We start from the raw sequence: 438 nt of genomic DNA on the forward strand, positions 1-438 counted from the left end.
TAACCCATTTCACGACAAGGCAACAAAATAACAGTGACAAATCCCCCCACCCCTTAAAAGAAATGCAACTCACGGAAAGGCGTGCGTCCCTGGGTGTCGGTGAGAGTCGGGAGGGCGCCGTGCTGGAGCAGGACTCGGGTGGCGCTCAGGCTCAAGTTGGCGGCGGCGATGTGCAAGGGCGTCCCCCCGGAGTACTCCAGGCACGCGTCGTTGATGCATACGCCTGAGAATTAAGGTAAAGAACATTATACGTACGAGTATATATATTTTTATGCATAGGTACATGATGGAACATAAAAAAATCACTATCTGAGAATCTTTGGATAAACTGAATTTTCCACCAGTAAGACATTTTGAGTGAGAAATTTACAATGAAAAAGAAGCCCATGGACAAGACCTCCATTAAACTTGATAGAAATATTCGCGTGCTGCCACTGG

At 47.0% G+C, this 438-nt stretch overlaps 1 protein-coding gene across 1 annotated transcript in view; it reads right to left on the bottom strand.

Moving 5' to 3' along the window:
* LOC119582022 (CAP-Gly domain-containing linker protein 3-like) overlaps positions 1 to 438 on the bottom strand; it is a gene marked incomplete at its 3' end in the record, with an annotated part of 68,768 nt that overhangs the window by 3,313 nt on the left and 65,017 nt on the right. The window contains 1 exon segment of the mRNA XM_037930225.1: positions 74 to 223. Coding sequence (XP_037786153.1) covers positions 74 to 223 — 150 coding nt within the window.

Source organism: Penaeus monodon, chromosome 15 (genome assembly GCF_015228065.2).
Source record: "Penaeus monodon isolate SGIC_2016 chromosome 15, NSTDA_Pmon_1, whole genome shotgun sequence".
NCBI lineage: Eukaryota > Metazoa > Arthropoda > Malacostraca > Decapoda > Penaeidae > Penaeus > Penaeus monodon.